We start from the raw sequence: 17,262 nt of genomic DNA on the forward strand, positions 1-17,262 counted from the left end.
AATAGTTAGCTAACAGTAAAAACAACACTTGTAAAGATCATTAAGTGCTCCACCGAGACCCTCAGCAATTTTCAAGTGTCCACGAAAAAACAAGTTTGAAAACCACTGCACTAGGCCACACTCCTTTTCTGGAGTCCAAATGAAGAAAATACGTCCAATCCTCGTTCTCTGGATCTCACCGAGCTCTCAGGACCCTTCTCTTCAACACTCCCTTTTAGAGAAAGGGAATGGAGATGGGGTCGGAGTCCGAGTCAGTATTTCAAATCAGTTTCACAGCATGGGATTTCCCTGGCATAGTTAGCGGCAGGTGGGCTCCTTCTAACCCCCCTGCAAGCCCCATGGACTCTTACCATCTCCAAGCCTTGTGCTCTGTGGCAGGTGTGTGAGAACGTGCTCTGTCCTCCTTGATCTCCCTGAGTCTAATCAGCAAGAGGCTTTATGGGCAACGTAATATCTTCAGCTCAGGACAATGGGAACGTTCAGCCCCTAAGCTGAGAACAAAGGGGAGAGGGCCAGGGAATGACAGAGAGAGCGAGATCTCCAATACAGAGCTAACAGTGAGCCCATCGTAGTTCCAGGAGACCCAGGCAGGTCGTAGTCATTTCTGGTCTAGGGGCCAGACCCCCAGCTGGTGTCATTGGCACAGCCCTATTGATTTCATTGGAGCCAAGCTGATCCACACCAGCAAGGATCTGGCTCTCTATGAAAACAGGACTGATCAAGTCTCTCTCTCCACATTCTAGTTTCTTCCACGATGCCAACAAGAAACCAACCAGCCAGCTGATCAAGGGAAGACTCTGAGAACTTGGGGATGCACATAAAACAATTCATTGTGCTATCAAACCATTCCATTATTCACCCCCAGATGACTTTTCTTCTCACGTGTTACACCCCTGTCCCCTCCCCTGGATCTCTTTGCTGTGTCACTTGGGTTGTAAGCTCTCTGGGACAGAGGCTGCGCCTTCCTTCTGTTTGGAAAGTGCCACACGGTGACCATGACCTGCAACAAATAATATATCATCCTCAAAGGAGAATGGGTAAATACTTCGCAGCCTGGGTGCAGCTAGGAGCAGCCTCTGCCTGGATTGGGATGGTGCACTGCATGGTGGGAGCTGTAGTCTCCATCTCCATATTAAAGAGGAAGGTGGCTCCAGCTGGGTCCACTTTATGCCAGTTAACAGGGTGCTGGCAAGTTGATTGGGTACCGAGGAGGTAAGTCCCACCCCTGGAGGTCATGACCCCTGCAGTGTGAACCCTAAAAGTAGAAAGGAAAAGTCCATAAAGGATTCATGCACCACATGTGCTAGGTGTAATTAACAGGCCCATGGAAATACCATGGAACAAACCAACAGTGGGGGCTGGAGTGCCCTGGGTGAGCCGGGGCTGCAGGAGGTGGTGTTCGGGGGTTGGGTTGGATGGCCTAAAGGCTGGTGTACCAAGAAAGCCGTCCCCAAGGGACTGAGCCACAATTCATTGGATTGGCTGGGCTTTGGATCAGGCCCTTAGCTCTTGAGACAAGCTGCAGAGTGGCATAGGGGCAAGAAGAGTTGCTCACTCCCCATAAGCAGAGGGGGAGAGTTGAGAACAACATCTAGCGTGCATGGAAGGGGCTGGCTCTGGAGATCACGCTTCCATATGGATCCACAGTCCAGGTACAGCACAGCCGGTCTCTGAGGCGTTTCAGTGCTGACCCACCTCTTGGGGTGAGAGGGGAGTCCAGTCTCCATGGCCCAGTCAGTGCCCATGCTCTGCTCAGACTCACAGCAATGCTGGTCGCATGCTAGCTGTGATGGGGGGTCGGGACTAGCCAACCCTGTTGTCCTATGGGAATAACTCACTCAGCCCTCTAGCAGCCCCCTGACTCCTTTACCAGTCCCCTGAGCCATCCAGAACCCCAAGCTTTCGAACTGGTACACAAAATGATGAATGTTTACATGCTGCCCTCTGCTTCTGACTTCACCGCCAGCATTCCCACACAATGGGAACAGATATCCATCGGTAGCACGTGTACTCCTTAGCACCTCGAGCCCGCCCAGAGATCATGGCCTCATAGCGCTAGGTGCTGGATGTGAGAGGTGGGCCCTGCTAAGAACAGGCTAAGGCAGGGCTGGGCAAACTACAGCCCGCAGGCCAGATCCGGCCCGCAAGCCATTTTAAGCCAGTCTGCAAGCTCCCACTGGAGAGCAGGGTCGGGGGCTGCACCACGCGGCTCAGCCCTGCTCCGGTGCTCTGGCCGGGGCGCTGGGTCGGGGGGCCACACCACGCAGCTCCCGGAAGCCACGGCATGGCCCTTCTCTGGCTCCTACTCGCTCCAATGCCCCCCTCTGGCACTACAATGGGAGCTGCAGGGTGGTGCCTGCAGATGGGGCAGTGTGCAGAGCCACCTGGCCGTGCCTCCATGTAGGAGCCGTAGAAGGGACATGCCACTGCTTCCGGGACCCGCTTGAGGTAAGCGCTGCTCGGAGCCTGTACCCCCTGAGCCTCTCCCCACACCCCAACCCCCTGCCTCAGCCCTGATCCCGGTCTCCAAACCCCTCGATCCCAGCCCAGAGCACCTTCCTACACCCCAAACTCCTCATCCCCAGCCCCACCCCAGAGCCTGCACCCCCAACCAGAGCCCTCACCCCCTCCATACAATTTCTATTCCCCGATGTGGCCCTTGGGCCAAAAAGTTTGCCCACTCCTGGGCTAAGGAGAGAAGAAAGACAAAGGGTGCGAGGGGAAACAGAGGCACAGAGTAAGCCAGTGGCAGAGCCAAGAATAGAAGCCAGGTCTCCCAACTCCGACCCACTGCCCTCCCCTCAGGCCACATTTCCAGTCTCTGCCAAGCCCACACCCAGCTAGCGTGACACACGATGCCAATGGCAGGAGGCTCAACTGTGATCAGTTAATTTAACAGTGAACACCTCACAGTATGTGTGTGCCATCCTGGAATGCTGATTGCTGCTCAGCATGCCATAGAGAAGAGACCTCTTAGCAGCCCATCTCCTAAAATAACCCCTGTTTCCAGGGGCTCCATTCATTTCCTTCACATTGCCTCACCTGATGGCTCCCCATCTGGGGAAGAAAGTTAGGGGACTAGCCAGGGAGAGAAATGACTGTGGGGCAGCTGCTGGAATGCAAGGAGTCCCACCAGTGACTCCATCCTGGCCTGCAGGCCCACGCTAGCTGGGAGGGCTGGTCAGTCGCTGTGCTAGCTCACCCTTGCTGAGAACACCTTTTAAGGACTCTGTGGGATCAGTGTTGTGTGGTGGGCTCAGGCCCACGGGAAATTCTGCTTGGCCCCACTGCCCAAATCCACTGAATTTGGAACGACAGCTGGTCGAGAGGCTTCAACTAAGTGTTTTTTCCTCAGAAAATGCCAGTTTGTCAACACTGAAGGTGTTCGCGGGAAGGGGTCAGTGGCTTGTCACAAAAACATCTCAGAAAAAAGCATAGTGACCAGGGGAAAAGAGGCACCCAGCTTATGGGTTATTCTGTCACATTTAGCTCCTCACAACCCATCCCCCTTGCCAATGCCCAGCTTCCGTTCTTGTGTCCAGACATCCTGTTCCCCAACACTCAATCCCCTCTCCACACTGGGGAGCAGACATGGGTCTCCAGGAGGGAGGGAAATGAAAGGAGGACAGTGGCTTTGCAGACTAGCTCTGGAAGAGTCTCCTATGTACTATGTGGCTGTGGAGAAGAAAGACCAGAGATGGTTGTGTGCACGCGCAAGTGGATGTAAGAGTGTATCGGAGATTGCATGGGCATGTGTGAGACTGTGTGAATGTGTCCATGTGTGCATGTGTGTGAGACTGTGCATGTGTAAAGTGTGAGAGTGAGATTGTGTGTGAATGTGTGTACATGTGTGTGTGACTGTGTTCGAGCAGGGGTGTATGTGTGTGTGTGTGAGAAAGAGACTGTTCGAGCAGGTGTGTATACAGCTGTGTGCGTGTGACTGAGGGTGTGTGTACACAGGTGGGTGTATGTGACTGAGTTCAAGCAGGTGTGTGTATGTGTGTGAGAGAGAGAGAGACTGTTCAAGTGAGTGTGCATACAGCTATGTGCATGTGACTGCGTTCAAAGGGGTGTGTATACGTGTGTGTGTGTGAGAGAGAGAGACTGAGCAGTTGTGTATACAGCTGTGTGCGAGTGACTGTGTTCAAGCGAGTGTGTATATGGCTCTGTGTGTGTGACTGTGCTCGAGGGGGTGTGTATACAGCTGGGTGTATGTGACTGAATTTGAGTGGGTGTGTATATGACTGTGCTTGAATGGGTGTACATACTACTGTGTGTGTGTGTGAGAGAGACTGTTTGAGCGGTTGTGTATATGACTCTGTGTGTGACAGGGTGGAAGGAGTGGATTAATCCCTTGCACAGAAGTTCTTAGCTTCCCCCTCCATCCTGAAAGCTCATCATTAATTGCTTGGGGGAGGGAGGGTCTTGCTCTTTAATTACCACTTTTCGTTACCCTTCCTTCACCTCCTTAGTGAAGGGCTTACGTGCTCACAGAGCTCTTGATCCAGGGACGACATCTCTCCTGGGTCTCTCTGGGATTTGTTTTCTTGAAGCATCCCATCCTGCACAGATGAGAAACAACCAGTGCAGCAGGGCAGGGATGGATGGATGGATGGAGGCAGCAGGCCAGAGAGCTGCATAATCAGTGGTTTAGGCATCCCCCTTGGACTCCTTCTGCCTCCATGCCCTGTCTCATGCTCCATGGGGGTCAGCAGAGCCAGGAGATAGTCCTCCCCAGGGTAACACCCTTTCCTGGCATCAGCCCGACATGCACCAGGCACCAGGGCTGGGAGGCCCTATCCCATTTAAAGTGCTCATTGAGCTAAGAGTCTTGCTAACATCCAGGAACTGGCTCCAGGCATCTGTCTGGGACCATGGGGAGAGGGAGACAAGAGAGAAAAATCAGACTCACGCACATGCCCTCAGTTCTGCTAATCGCATTCGCTAATCTCTGCCAAGAAAATTAATCAGACATACACACGGATACACACACACAGACACACCCCTATGTACACACAGACACAGCCCCACAGACACATGCTGGTACACAGAGACACCCCCTCGCATACACAGAGACACATGCACACAGACATGCACGCCCACAGACACACACATACAGACATGCACACCCACCCACACCCGCGCACACACAGAGCCACCCCCATGTACACACAGACACACACACACACAGATACACACTCACGTGCACACACAGACACACGGGCGCACCTGCCCATGTCTCCGGGACCTTGGGAATAACCAACACTTCGCTAAGCTCTTATCGCAGCCGCTGGAGAGAGGAGCCCAAGCAAAGCACTGAGAGAAGCAGCAAATCCATGCACTGAACATCCTGATCTCAGGGCCAGGGGTGTTCCTTGGTGACACTTCAGATAAGACAGACACAGCCAGGGCACTGAGTTGCAGAGTCCCACTGCACATTGGTTCCTAACAGCCTCCTCCAGCCTAGGTGTCCCCCAGGGTAACCCAGTCCAGCCACGTCCCCTGGAGACTCACTCTCTGAGTCACTGGGGTTCAGGCTTCTCAGAGGAGCACCTCACACAAGGGTCTGCTTGGCCTGGTTGCTCACTCGGGACTCTCCTAGCAAAGGCAGGAAGGGTGCGATGGGCCTGGGCCTACAAACAGCCAGCACCAGCCCTTTGGGGAATCAGGACCCCTGGGTTCTGCTGCTGGCATTGTGCATGTCACTTCCCTTGGCTGTGAAATGGGGCTGAGAACACCGCCTGTCCCTCAGTGTTTGGCAAGCGCTTTGAGCGCCTCACCCAGGCGATGTGCGTTTAACGGCAGAGCTGCCAAGTCCCAGGGCTTGCTGGAAATGTTGCTTTTTTAAAGTTTGGTTTAGTCAATGAATCCATTAAAACAACAAAATCAGTAGCAGCCGTGACAGGCCCAAGTGGGCCCCCCTCATGCGGTCGGGGGACTCTGACGGTCAAGGGCCACCTCTCACGGGGTCTGCTGTGTGGAGGCTTTAGCCATCCGCCTATGGCAGGCTGGAGTCCCACCCCTTCCGGGGCACTAACACCCCAAAATAATGGACTCTACGAACTCAAGAACAAGGACGTCTGCAGGAAATCCACTCAGCGCCTGTCCTCATTCAGCAGTGCCCTGGCCGGGCTCCTGGCTCTGGCCATCCCCTCCAGCGGAGGCTCGCCCAGGCAGTGCTCCATCTCCAGCTCTTAGCTTCCCTCCCTGAGGGAGCCGCAGAACTCGGCTGTCCTTCCTCAGCAGCCCTTGGCCTCCCCCTTTTAGTCCCCCCTCTACCCCAACATCGGCTGCAGTGAAGCAGGGCAGGGCTATCTGGGCCCCAGACCGTCATTAACCCCTTCCCTGCCAGTGTGGGCCAGTATGCCCAGCCCAGTATTATTATGGTAGCTCGTAGAGGTCCCCAGCAGGGATCAGTGCCTCATTGAGTTGGTGCTGCATACACAGGTAGGGAAAGCAGACAAGCCAGTTCATGGCTTTACCGACAGGGGACAGAGGCACAGAGCGATCTAGTGACTTGCCCAGGATCACACAGCAAGTCACAACAAGGAACAAAACCCAGATCTTCCAGTCCCCAGTCAAGCCCCACAAGCATCAGACCATCTGTCCTTGTGCCACAGTGTTACGAGACAGTGAGGCAGCCAGAATCCCGAGAGAGCAGATACTGAGAGCTGTAGGAAACCGAGTTCCCACTCAATCAGCCCTTGGCCAGGGTGGTAAGGCCACCAAGACATGAAACTAGGTGCCACCGGGAACTAATTAGATGGATGCAGAGAAGTAGTTATGGTGATGACAGATAGAGAGCTAGATAGATACAGAGGGCTATGTACGGTGAGAGAGAGAGAGAGAGAGAGAAGGAGGACTATATATGGTGATGGGAGAGAGAGATACGGAGGGTTGTGTATGGGGATGATAGATGGAGAGAGAGAGAGACAGAGGGCTGTATATGGGGATGACAGGGAGAAAGAGAGTTCAGATGGAATAGGGAAAGGTTTTTCAGAAATTTACTGCACGTTGTGTTCATACAAAAAGTTTTGAAGAAACCCAGCTCGGACAAAGAACAGCCACTCATTTTATGCAGAGCAATGTGTTGAAATGAGCTTTCCTGAAGCAGTAGGAGCAGCTGGGGAGACAGGACTCAGAGGGAACATCTACACTGGGGCTGGAGGCATGATTTCCAGTCTGGGTAGATGGGCCCTGCTGGAGGCAGTGTAGCCACAGTGGCTCTGGCTAGCCACCCAAGTACAATCCCCTCTCAGGTACGTTCTCTGGTGGCCAGTCTGAGCCCCTGCCCGCATTGCTGCTATTTGTAGTGCTCTCTCTCAAGCAGAAGTAGCGTGTGTTCATCTACCCAAGCTGAAAATTACACCTCCCCAGCTTCAGGGCAGAGTACCCAGAGTGTGCCTGGTCCCATGGAAGCTCCACCTGCCAGCGCTTCCCAGCTGCATATAAGATTACAAGCACTACAACATCACAACAAACTTTCCCTGGCTGATCACAGCCAGAGGCTATGCCCATGGCTTCCAGCCCCTTAGCTCTTTCCTGGGACACAGATGCTCGAGACCAGTAGTTCTCAACCAGGGGTCTGGAACCCCCGGGGGGAGGGGGGGAGTGAGCAGTTTTCAAGGGGTCCTCCAAGCAGAGGCAGAGTTAGACTTGCTGGGGCCCAGGGCAGAAAGCCAAAGCACCGCTGTGCGGGACTGAAGCCCAGGACCTGCGCTGAAGCTGAAGCTTGAGCAACTTAGCTTCGCAGGGCCCTCTGTGGAGCGGGGCACCGGGCAATTGCCCTGCTCGCTACCCCCTAACACCAGGCTTTTATATGCATTAAAACAGTTGTTGTGGCACAAGTGGGCTGTGGAGTTTTTATGGTGGGGGCTGGGGTGTGACATAAAAAGAAAAAAGTTGAGAACCTCTGCTCTAGACCACATACAGAGGTCTATGACTTTGACTGCTTCCATACTGAGAGAGCTGGCTCTTTAATTCAGGCTTGATCTCAGCAGCTGACATGGGGGCATCGTTGCATTTAGAAACCAAGAATCCTGCTGCTCAGTGCTCCACCACTGTCCCACAAATGATCCACTGCCAATGTGCGTGGTGTGAATCCCTGCATGAGCTGGTCCATGCAGGGGATAGCTGCAGGCTTCCAATCCCACCACCATCAGCGTTCTAGCTGAACTGGAAAAGTCTGTGCTCTGGATGTAAAAATTGTAGGTTCAAATGGTAATGACCCACGGGTTAGGAAATGTATAGGAACAAAACCATGCTCTGAAGTGTCCCTAGCCTCTGTTTGCCAGAAGCTGGGAATGGGCAACAGGGAATGGATCACTTGCTATTACCTGCGCCGTTCAGTCCCTCTGGGGCACTTGGCATTGGCCACTGTCGGAAGACAGGATACTGGGCTAGATGGACCTTTGGTCTGACCCAGTGTAGCTGTTCTTATGTTAGTCTAAAGTGCATGGAGTAATTGTTCAATCAATTTTACATCGCAAAGCATTGTATGCAGAAACACCTTTGGATGCTATGCTGCTGTTGTTACCTTTTTATCATTTGTATTTGCTTAGAGAAAACTTGCCCTTTAAGAAGAGGGTGTGACCAACTGAGAGTGAGTTTGAGACTGCGCGCAGAGATGGGGTGCAGGGGTAGGAGAGTTTGCTTTAGTTTCTTGGAGAGGCAAGAACCTGCCTATTCAAGCTTCTTAAAGGCCAGAACTTGAGTTACTAAACTTACCTTGCCAGAAGGCAGCCTCAGTCTTAAAGATGGATCATTAGCAGAGTTGGGTGAATCATGGATTTTTCAATTCACTGGCATTTCTGAAAAAAAAAATCATTTGGGGTCAAAATTTTAAAAAATAATTTCAGTGGTTGAAAAAGAAGTTCCTTTCTGGTCACCTGTTTCCATTTCAAGCACTTTTAAAAATGTTTTTGCATTATTTTAAAAACATAAATGAAGTCACTTCTGAAACGAAACATCACAAAATGTCCCCCTTTTTCAGAATTTTTTTTTTTTTGGGTTCAGGGTTTATTTTTGACACAAACAATTTAGCAAAACTGACATGAATTCATTAACTCTTTGGGCTCACTGAAGCTGGAAAAAAGTTTTGGCTGAAAATTTTCCCGTAGCTCAAATCATTAGTGCTCCCGGGGAATGGGCTGCCTCAGGTGAGCGCTATACAACTACAGAGCCTTTCACCAGTAGGGCACCTGTTTGAATCCAGCCCAGCCCAACAGGGGTTAATGTTGTTCCCGTCTAATGGATTTTCAGTGGCCCCCTCTTATAAGAGGAGTTTGCTCAGTCTCAATTCCAGCACCCATGTCACAAACTCAGCACTAGGCTTTGCACTAGATTGTGAGCTCTCTGAGGCAGGGGCTGTCTCTTACTCTGGGTTTGTACTGCACCTTGCACAATGGAGCCTTGATCTTGGCTGGGTTCTCTGATGAGTGCTCCTGTAGCAGGGGCCAGAAACCACCGGACTCACTGTACACTTGTAAGTTGGCAACAGGGCAATTGTCACCTGTGCAGCGGGGATGCAAATAGGGAACCAGATAGCAAGTGTGAAAAATTGGGACAGGGATTTGGGGACAGGGGAATAGGCACCTATATAAGACAAACCCCCAAATATCGTGACTGTCCCTATAAAATCAGGACACCTGGTCACCCTATGTACAAAACTCAGAAGCCAGGACAAAAAACAGGCTAGAATCTCTTTTTTCAAAACTTCTGGGCTTAGGCCAATCTCATGATTTGGGGAATCTGACTTGTGATATTGGAACCTTTGGGGGTGGCCATATGCTGATGGCCCCTGTGTATCCACACAACAGGGCCAGCATGGGCTGCAACAGGGCAAGCTGCCCTCATCCACAGCTGGGAGCAAAAGGTCAGTTCAGGCTTCAGGACCCAGCCTATCCCAGGGCACTCTGCTGAGTCACCCAGAAAGGTGCCTATGGGGTGGGGGTGAGGGGGTGACAGTTTCAGCATGAATGGGCTGGAGCACATGGGCCATCAAAAAGCCAGGAGGTGTGAGCATGTCAGTCACTGGAGCTGTGTGCATAGCCCATTTGCTAGTTCGCTGGGTGCACTGAAAAATTGAAAATTGCCAAAATTTGTCATTTTGGTGTAAGCAGAGTCTGAGTGAGCTCTCCCCTGACATCTAGTGGTGAGCTGTGGAAAAAGACTTCAGGATCTGATCTTGTTTGCATGGACACAGACACCCTGCATAGGTGCTCAGCGTGATGGGATTGCTTGCCCAAATGATCACTTGTGGCTTGTGCTGGATCTCCAGTCTCCTTGTCATTGGGGCAGGAGTAATAAAGGGTTGTTATCCTTGTTGTGTGAACTGAGGGCAGCAGAACTGTACCTGGCATACCCCAATGGAGAGACTCACCCTCAACAGAACAGCACTCGCTAGGCAGGGGATATGGGTCCCAAAGTCCAGTAAGCAGAGAGGCAGTTGTGGTAGGTAGCATGGGTTTGAGGTATTATTTTTGATGGTCTAATAAAAGGGATATTTGAGAGTCTTGTTATAGGCTGCAGAACTAAAATCACTGATATTTAGAGACAGTGTCTCTATTGCAAGAGACTACCTAGTATGCACCAGCAGTGAGGCTCCCCCACTAACAGCTGAAATCAGAGAGCTGTGTTAAGTAGGGGGCCCTGAAGGCATCTTGGTGAGTGGCTAGCAGGGGGGTTGGTGGAGAGGATCTGAGCAGAACTCCCCCAGAGAAGCATGGCAATTGGCAGTTGGGGTGATGAGCGAGTGCCTGAGCAGCAGAGTGTGTAAGGTGCCTCCTTCCCACCCCCGCCACAGGGTGGGAGATGAACTCTGCAGATGAACCTGTGAACTCTGGGGATGCACTGGCCAAGGACAGTAACTGAGTGGGGTGCAGAGAAGGGATGGGCACATTAAAGGGACTTTTGGGTTGCTGGACTTAAGAACCTGAGGGGAAAAGGACCCTGCCCAACTTAATTGGGAGTGGATCTTTTGTTCATGGTTTATGTTTATGAACCCTAGTTGTGGTGTTTTCCCAAATTAATGCTGAGTGACTTCCCTCCTTTTATTAAAAGTTTTTGCTACACACAGACTCTGCGCTTGCGAGAGGGGAAGTATTGTCTCTTAGAGGCACTCGAGGGGCTAGTGTGTAATTGTCCCAGATCACTGGGTGGGGGCTTGAGCTGGTTTTATTTTGTATTGTTGAAAAGGAACCGCTAGATACTGAACCCGGCCCTTGTTGCTGCTGGCTCCACCTGGCAGAAGGGCTGTATTGGCTAACTGAAAAGGTTGGTTAAAAAACTAGTTTGGGGGTCAAATAAAACACTTGAATTCATTTTGGGGAAGGTGAAACATTGTAAAGCATTTTTAAAATTGAAGGACTGTCCAAACTGAAGTGTGGATCGGCAACAAAAAGTCAAAACGTTTAATCTGGACATGCCAAAATCAACCATTTCAACACATCAATTTTTCCCCCTTTTTTCTGGCCAAAACAATTCACACAGAAATCGAGCGGAATGTGGGAATTGTTTTGGTTGAACCAAATCTGCAATTTTTTAAAATTATTTTTAGCAAAAAAAAAAAAAAAAAAGGGGGTTTCACAGGAAAATTTTTGCCCAGCGCTATCGGTTATGCTCAGTGGTGAGCTGGAGCCGGTTCCCACAGGTTCCCAAGAACCGGTTGCTAAAATTAGACCTCCGTGGAGAACCGGTTGTTAAATGGCCAGGGGGTGGGCAAAGAACTCTGGTCCTTGGGCTGGACCATCCTGTTGCCCAGGATTCCCAGCTGGGGAGGCTGAGGCTCCCCCAGCCCTTCCCCCCAGCTGCAGCGTGGCCAGCCACAGCATCAGCTGGGCAGCTCAGCTGAGCTCCGGAGTTGCTTTGAGCTGCCAGCCAGGTAAGGGGGGGAGGGGGCTGCAAGCTCTAGGGCTGCTGGGGGGGGCAAGTGGGGCAATTTGCCCCAGGCCCTGCAGGGGCCTCCGGCCCCACAAGTATGTCTCCGCCTGCCCCGGCCCCTCCTCCGCTCCCCACCTTAAATCAGAACTTTTTATAGGGAACCGGTTGTTAAAATTTTGGCAGCTCATCACTGGTTATGCTCCTCCTGAAGGGAAGCCTGTCCTCACAGTGGCAGTTTAAACCTGGCGCGCTTGCCCAGGGTATGCTCCCAGCCGCGAAGAACAGGAGGAGGGAGAAAGTGGCCAGCTCTGAGCTGCGGAGTGGGATCCGGGAGAGGGATCAGGGCAGGGGACTAATTATGACCTTGTTACTAATGGCCAATGAAGCATCCGCCACCATCTGGCCTGTGACTACGCCTAGGGATTGATTGACTCAGAGCTGCTATTTCAATCCCAGGGCTAATTGTTTTTGTTAAACTAGCAGACTCCATTAAACCTGTTTTATCATCTTCCCTCCCCCCCTTTTTTACTTATACAGAATAAATGGATTAGTTCAGAGGGATTGCAGGGAGTGTGTGAGCGCGCCCAGTAATTACCGTAGTTTAGGGGATAACACAGGCAGCACAGTGTAAGCTGTGTACCAGGTATTACTCTGGCTGACTGAATGACGGACCATAGGCTCCAGGTAATGGCCACTGACTCAAGCCGCTCAGAATGAGCTGGGAAGGGAATGAGCTCCAGTCAAAAGTTAGTTTCAGGGGAAGCTGCTCCCTGACTCGTGGTTTGGCTCTCGATTCTTTGTTTCGATAAATGCTTCTAATTTTAGATTAGTTTGCACGTTTTTTCACTTTGTTTTCAAATGCCCTGCGGAAGTGGCAACATGGCCTAGTGGGCAGGGGGATGGACTGGGGCTCAGGAGCCCTGTTTATATTTCTGGCTCTGCCATGGGCCTGCTGTGAACCTTGGGCAAATCGCTTCCTATCTCACCCCTTGGCCTAGTTAGGCTTTAAGGGCATGGTCGGTTTCTCACTGTGTCTCTGCAGCACCCAGTATAGGCCTCTAGCTGTTCCTATCATACAAATAATAATTGAAATAACTGTGTTTCAGTAAATAGTTTGCAAGCACGGCTGGCAGTGTTACCAAAATGCACATGACTTTTAGTGCAAGTTTCATAATAGTCGGTGTTTTTCTTAAAGCCCCAGCTCCTGGAGTCCTGTGAATATATTCTGGGCTTTCATTTAGGAAAAAAACCTAAGTTTCTTGCCCTCATGGTTGCAGAGAAAAGCAAAAAGAAGTTACCCTTCACAGCTGAAAGCCCAGAATGTAAATAAAAAGAACGCAGGATTTCTTATTTTCTACAGTTTCATCATGTTCTGGGCCTGATTCATGATTTTTGAAGACATGGGGTTGGTAAAACTGAGATGCAAACCTGCTCCCTCTCTCGATGCTCATGGTTCCCTGATTCCGTAGATGTTCTCTCATCCATCTTCCCAGCTCCCAGTTCTAAATGCCCCTGCCTCAACACCCTTCACTGTTCTGCAGAGAGGTGGGCAAGGCATTTAAGCAGTGAGCAGCTGCCAGGCAGATGGGACAAGGTCCTCAAGCAAGAAACCACTGGAGAGTCATGGTAATGAGTCCCACTCATGTATATCTCCTGGTGGTACTGGCTGCATGTGCCCCCGGCTGCTACAGGGAAAGGCAGATGCTCCCGCAGGCTGCACTATGCCCTGTGCTGGTAGCCTGAAGAACAGGGAGAGAAGGCTGGTCGATATGGCAAAGTTATTCCAGAGTCAGCCAGGGTGTGAACTGAAAGGCCAATAGCAACTCTGGAATAGCTCAGGGTGTGGACAATCCCTAGTCCCAGAGGAGTACAGCCGTCCTGGGCGCTGTTCCGCAGTAGTTACTCTGGTCAATTTCCCCATGTAGACAAGCCTCTAGCAGTGGGGCCTGCCTGGAGCCTTCATTTGAGATAAAGGCCTGAACCAAATGGCCTACTCCAGCTTCAGTTTCCTTCCCACCTCCCTATAAGGGCTGAGCCTGAACCCCAAGCTGGGATCCATGAGGTCTGGATTTCAGCTCCCACACAACAGGGGGTGATCAGCTCAGTGCTTAAACTTGGCCTAGGGTTGAGAAGCTGGCGGCGTGGTTGGACCCATCCCTCAATAGCTTCCCCCCAACCCCACCCCGGGAAGCACACCCTTCCACATTCCAGCACAACCCACCGCAATTCAGCGGAGGCAGGGAGGGAGCGGCCCAGCCTCCCTCGCTGACAGCTTGCCCTGAACTCTCTTCGCAGGCCCTGATGTTCTTAACCCCTGCCAGGAGATCACTGTGTTAACAGAGGCCCCTTCTCCTAAAAACCCTGTAATTATCCTCCCCGGGCTCCTCCCTTTCCCCCTCCTCAGTAATGCAGGGGCCACTCTTCCAGCCAGCGCAGGGAATCAGGTGCATTTACCTGCCTGAGAAAACCAGCCTCATGAAATATTGAATTATGATTAGCTGGTGCCCTTGGATAAAGGCTGATCCCCGCCCCCTTTCCATAAACCCCCAGCTGATGGCCCTGGGCCTGCTAGCAGCCAGGGGGCAGGGAGCTAGATAGATCAAATGTCCGACAGGGAACGGGAGCCAAGGCTCATCTCTGCCATCCAGAGCGAAGGCTGAACAAATGAGCTGTAATCATCCTCCAAGGGGAACAGAAAGGAGCATTGAGAGCACGACTGGGGAGTTCGGTTTGTTAAGTCCCCATAGGCCCAGCGGGTTTGATGTCACTGGGTCTAGGGTTACAGTGAGCTGGTTCCATCCAGGGCTCGTTCATGGGTTCCAGCACCTTTTTAATTCTTCATGGTGTGGCTGATTGATCCACCTTTGCAGAGACACTAAAGATTAAGAGGATGACAACAGGCATCTGCTTACACAGCGTTAAGAACTAATCTTCCCAGCTCTGCTTTAGGAGCCTTGAAGAGAGCGTGAGGTACATATACACACACACACATACAACCAGCCAGCAGAGCCAGAGGAGCTGCGAGTGGCACCTGGCTCCCCGGCCGACCATGGGGAGCAGCTCATAGACTATCAGGCCTGAGCTTCCCATCTGCTCTCTGCCCATGCGACAGCATTGATTCGGGTGACAGGAAGCCAGGACCTCCCCCTGTTCTGGACACCTTGTGCTAACTGCTGGGGAGCAGGGAGCAACCGGACCCAATAGCCCTTGCATGAGGGGCCATCCCAGCCGAGGAGAGGCTGAAGGATAAAGCAGAGGGAGAGGGTTCCGGGCCCCCCACACTTCCACAAGCTCACTTGTCGGTCACCTGCGCTTCTGCCACAACCCCCCAGCATGTCCACATCCCCTGCTGAGTCCACCGTGAGCGCTGGCCTGGAGGACAGCCAGTCAGGTAAGGGGCGATCCTGAGCCATGTGCCCATGCTCCCTCTGGGGCCAGTGCTGCCATGGGATGCAGTAATGGCCACGAGGGTGGGCGTAGGTTGGCACCTGGGACATATGGAGATGCCCAGACACTGCAGCAATGCAGGGGTTGGAACTAGACAGACAGACAGTTGCAGAGAACCTGCTTTAGCGCATCTATGCTCATTGGCTGATGGGTGAGCACTAACAATCGGTGCTTGTTAGCTTTGGTGGGAGGTGAATTAGTGCTGGAAGCAAGGCTTTATCTTCTCGGCAAACAGAGCGACAGGGGTACCACTGCATAATGGTGCGAGAGGGTTCCTGCGGCTGGAGCCAGGGATGCAGAAGAGCAGCTCATCTAGTGAGTTTCCAGAGCCATGCTGCCAACCCCAAGTGTTCAAAAATCCTGACTCAGGCTCCCCCTAAAATCATGAGATTGGCTTAAAAATAATAAAAGTCAGGTTCTTTTTACTCGTTATTTTGAATTTTGAGCCTGCAGGGATCATGAGTTTCTAGCATTGTACTATTAAAAGAATTGCAAGCTGAGATTTGCACTAAGTCCCCTGACTCCAGAAGCTGGAGCTTTGAGAAAATACCCAGACCCACAGAGCCGGGCAAAATGTCAATACATCCTGGAGCCTTCAGGAAATGTAAGGAATTCTGCTCCAGGAGAAAGACACTGGGCTAATGAAATCCTCAGACTGTGGTCCTTGGAGCCCACAGAGTGACTGTGTTAGCAGATCTGTTCTCCCCCCAGCCCAGAAAACGTATTTAAAAGCTGAACACTAAGGAGCAATTTGGTTTGCCACGCCCAGCTTCCTGAGCAGGTTGGGATCCAGGCCTGATCTGAAGGTGTTTTGCAAAGCCGAGTTGAGACCAATAACCCTATTTTCTAGGTGGGGAAACTGAGGCACTGAGCAGGGGACAAAGCTGGGCCCAGGCCATACAGCAAGTCAGGGACAGAGTTGAGAGTAGCAACCGGGACTCCTGATTCCTACCTCTTTGGGCTGAGCCCCTGTGGGTGTTCCGGTAGCAGGTGGTAGAGGACTGCCGGGGGGAGGTAGGGGGGCAGAGCAAGTTGGCAGCAGGATGGGGAATCCCCACACACACTCCTCAGGCTCTTCTCCCAGCCCCCCAGAGCCTGTCCCCCAGCCACCTCCCTTCCTCTCCTCTCCCAAGAGCCTGGCTGGGCCTGTCCCCCACCTCCTGCTACTCCAAGAGCACTGTGCCCCAGAAGCCAATCACGCCACTGACACGCACTCCCCTCTCCCCTGCCCCAGAGAGCCGGCATGCCAGCTGCCCCCACCCTCCAACTGCCTTTTCTAGGGCCTGGCTGTGCCCCCGCCCCTTCATCCCCTTCCCACAGATGCTGACTCTTCCCATAGCTAGGAGGAGGAGAGACATGAGTCTGTGATAATCCTGTGGCAGGCACAGATGTGATGGGGGAGGAGGGCCCTTTGCAGTGCCTCAGTTTCCCCACCCATTCCATGAGGTAAATCATTTGTAATGGGCTCGGAAACCTGTGTGTTGTTCTTGACTGGGGGGCTCGGGGGAGGCTGAGGAGGGGGGGGGGGCTTGTCCCATGTAGGGGAAGGTAGGACTGGAAGGGGATGGTTCACAGAGGGCAAAGGCTCAGTTCCCCATTGAGCTGGGGCCGAGCTGCTTAGTGCTTGCAGAGCTGGCTAATGAGCATTTTCTCCTGGCCTTGTCTGAGCCTCTCCATGTGCCCAGGGATGTTGCTGGCCAGGGAAAGCTTAGCAGCCCTGTACCCAGCATCAGCACATGGGAGATGCTCAGTGCCCAGCACAGGGTATCCCACAGCTGAGATCGCTGTTCAGCTGGCGAGCAGTGGGCCTCACTGCCGGGGGTGTGTGGAGTGGGGCTTTCACCCCTGGAGGGGCTGTGCCACCCCCGCCCATAGGCTGGCCCCCATTCAACTCACATGGGCTGGGCCTGGGGTGGGGCGGCTGGGGGGAGCTCT

The 17,262-nt window shown here is 52.5% G+C and overlaps 1 protein-coding gene and 1 long non-coding RNA gene across 5 annotated transcripts in view; one reads left to right on the forward strand and one right to left on the reverse strand.

Annotated features, from left to right (window-relative positions):
* Window positions 1-17,262, reverse strand: part of LOC123344307 — a 24,419-nt gene continuing 7,157 nt past the window's right edge. For 3 of the 4 annotated variants that reach the window (XR_006572505.1, XR_006572508.1, XR_006572506.1), the window contains exons 3-4: window positions 8,728-8,810; window positions 1-1,255 (exon numbers count right to left, since the gene is read on the reverse strand). This is a non-coding gene — a long non-coding RNA (uncharacterized LOC123344307). The remainder of the gene's footprint in view (window positions 1,256-8,727; window positions 8,811-17,262) is intronic. The other variant, XR_006572507.1, reaches the window with a different exon arrangement.
* Window positions 15,187-17,262, forward strand: part of NR2E3 (nuclear receptor subfamily 2 group E member 3) — a 16,276-nt gene continuing 14,200 nt past the window's right edge. The window contains exon 1 of the mRNA XM_044980377.1: window positions 15,187-15,271. Coding sequence (XP_044836312.1) covers window positions 15,214-15,271 — 58 coding nt within the window. The 5' untranslated portion in view covers window positions 15,187-15,213. The remainder of the gene's footprint in view (window positions 15,272-17,262) is intronic.

The sequence above is a fragment of the Mauremys mutica genome, chromosome 11, assembly GCF_020497125.1.
Source record: "Mauremys mutica isolate MM-2020 ecotype Southern chromosome 11, ASM2049712v1, whole genome shotgun sequence".
NCBI classification, from domain to species: domain Eukaryota; kingdom Metazoa; phylum Chordata; order Testudines; family Geoemydidae; genus Mauremys; species Mauremys mutica.